Source organism: Frankliniella occidentalis, unplaced genomic scaffold (assembly GCF_000697945.3).
Source record: "Frankliniella occidentalis isolate FOCC.00 unplaced genomic scaffold, Focc_3.1 Scaffold10, whole genome shotgun sequence".
NCBI classification, from domain to species: domain Eukaryota; kingdom Metazoa; phylum Arthropoda; class Insecta; order Thysanoptera; family Thripidae; genus Frankliniella; species Frankliniella occidentalis.
Genome location: NW_026267140.1, coordinates 710,269 through 710,899, shown reverse-complemented (window position 1 = coordinate 710,899; position 631 = coordinate 710,269). Strand labels below are relative to the sequence as shown.

General features: G+C 65.8%; 1 protein-coding gene across 1 annotated transcript in view; it reads right to left on the bottom strand.

Annotated features, from left to right (window-relative positions):
- LOC113203989 (protein jagged-2) overlaps nucleotides 1-625 on the bottom strand; it is a 104,777-nt gene extending 104,152 nt beyond the window's left edge. The window contains exon 1 of the mRNA XM_052277385.1: nucleotides 380-625. Within this exon, the coding sequence (XP_052133345.1) occupies nucleotides 380-595 (216 nt within the window). The 5' untranslated portion in view covers nucleotides 596-625. The remainder of the gene's footprint in view (nucleotides 1-379) is intronic.
- Between the last annotated feature and the right edge of the window lie 6 nt (nucleotides 626-631).

Here is a 631-nt window from a genome sequence, read left to right as displayed (position 1 = left end):
CGGGTCGCGAGCCGGGCCGTCATGAGAACACCGGGGGAAGGACATATACCGACTTACTCCGACCGGCTCGTCGTTGCAACGCCCGACACACAGCAGAGCGGCAGCAGCAGTGCAGTGCATTCTATTTACTTTTTATGACGATTATTATTCTTTCTACAAAACACGCGCAGCCATCTGCTCGGCGATGCTGCCGTGTGCGAACAGCGCGCGCCGCCGCCCATACGAATGAAGTGGGACGGGGGTCGCGGGGCGCAGCAGGCGCAGCAGGGGCAGCCTAAACGAGCGCAGCTCCCAGGGCCGAGGCCCCGGCCGAGGCGGCACAGGAAGTTTGTTTGATATTCCTGGTGGAAGTGCTGCGTGCGCAGCGGCATGTACTCACCGTCCATCTGAAGGCGAAGGGGATCACCAGCTTGGCGTGGGCCGCCGCGTCGGGGTCCTGGTCCGGGTCCGCGTCGAGCGCGAAGTTGGCGCCGCCGAGGACGGCGGAGGTGGCGTTCCCGAACGAACAGGACCCCGTCGACGTCACGTTGTTCTGGTACTCCTTGAGACAGAGGCGGAGTCCCGTGTGGCAGGGCGCGGAGCAGGGGCCTAGCATCTCGTAGCGCGCCCCGCCCCCAGCCCCGCCGCCGGC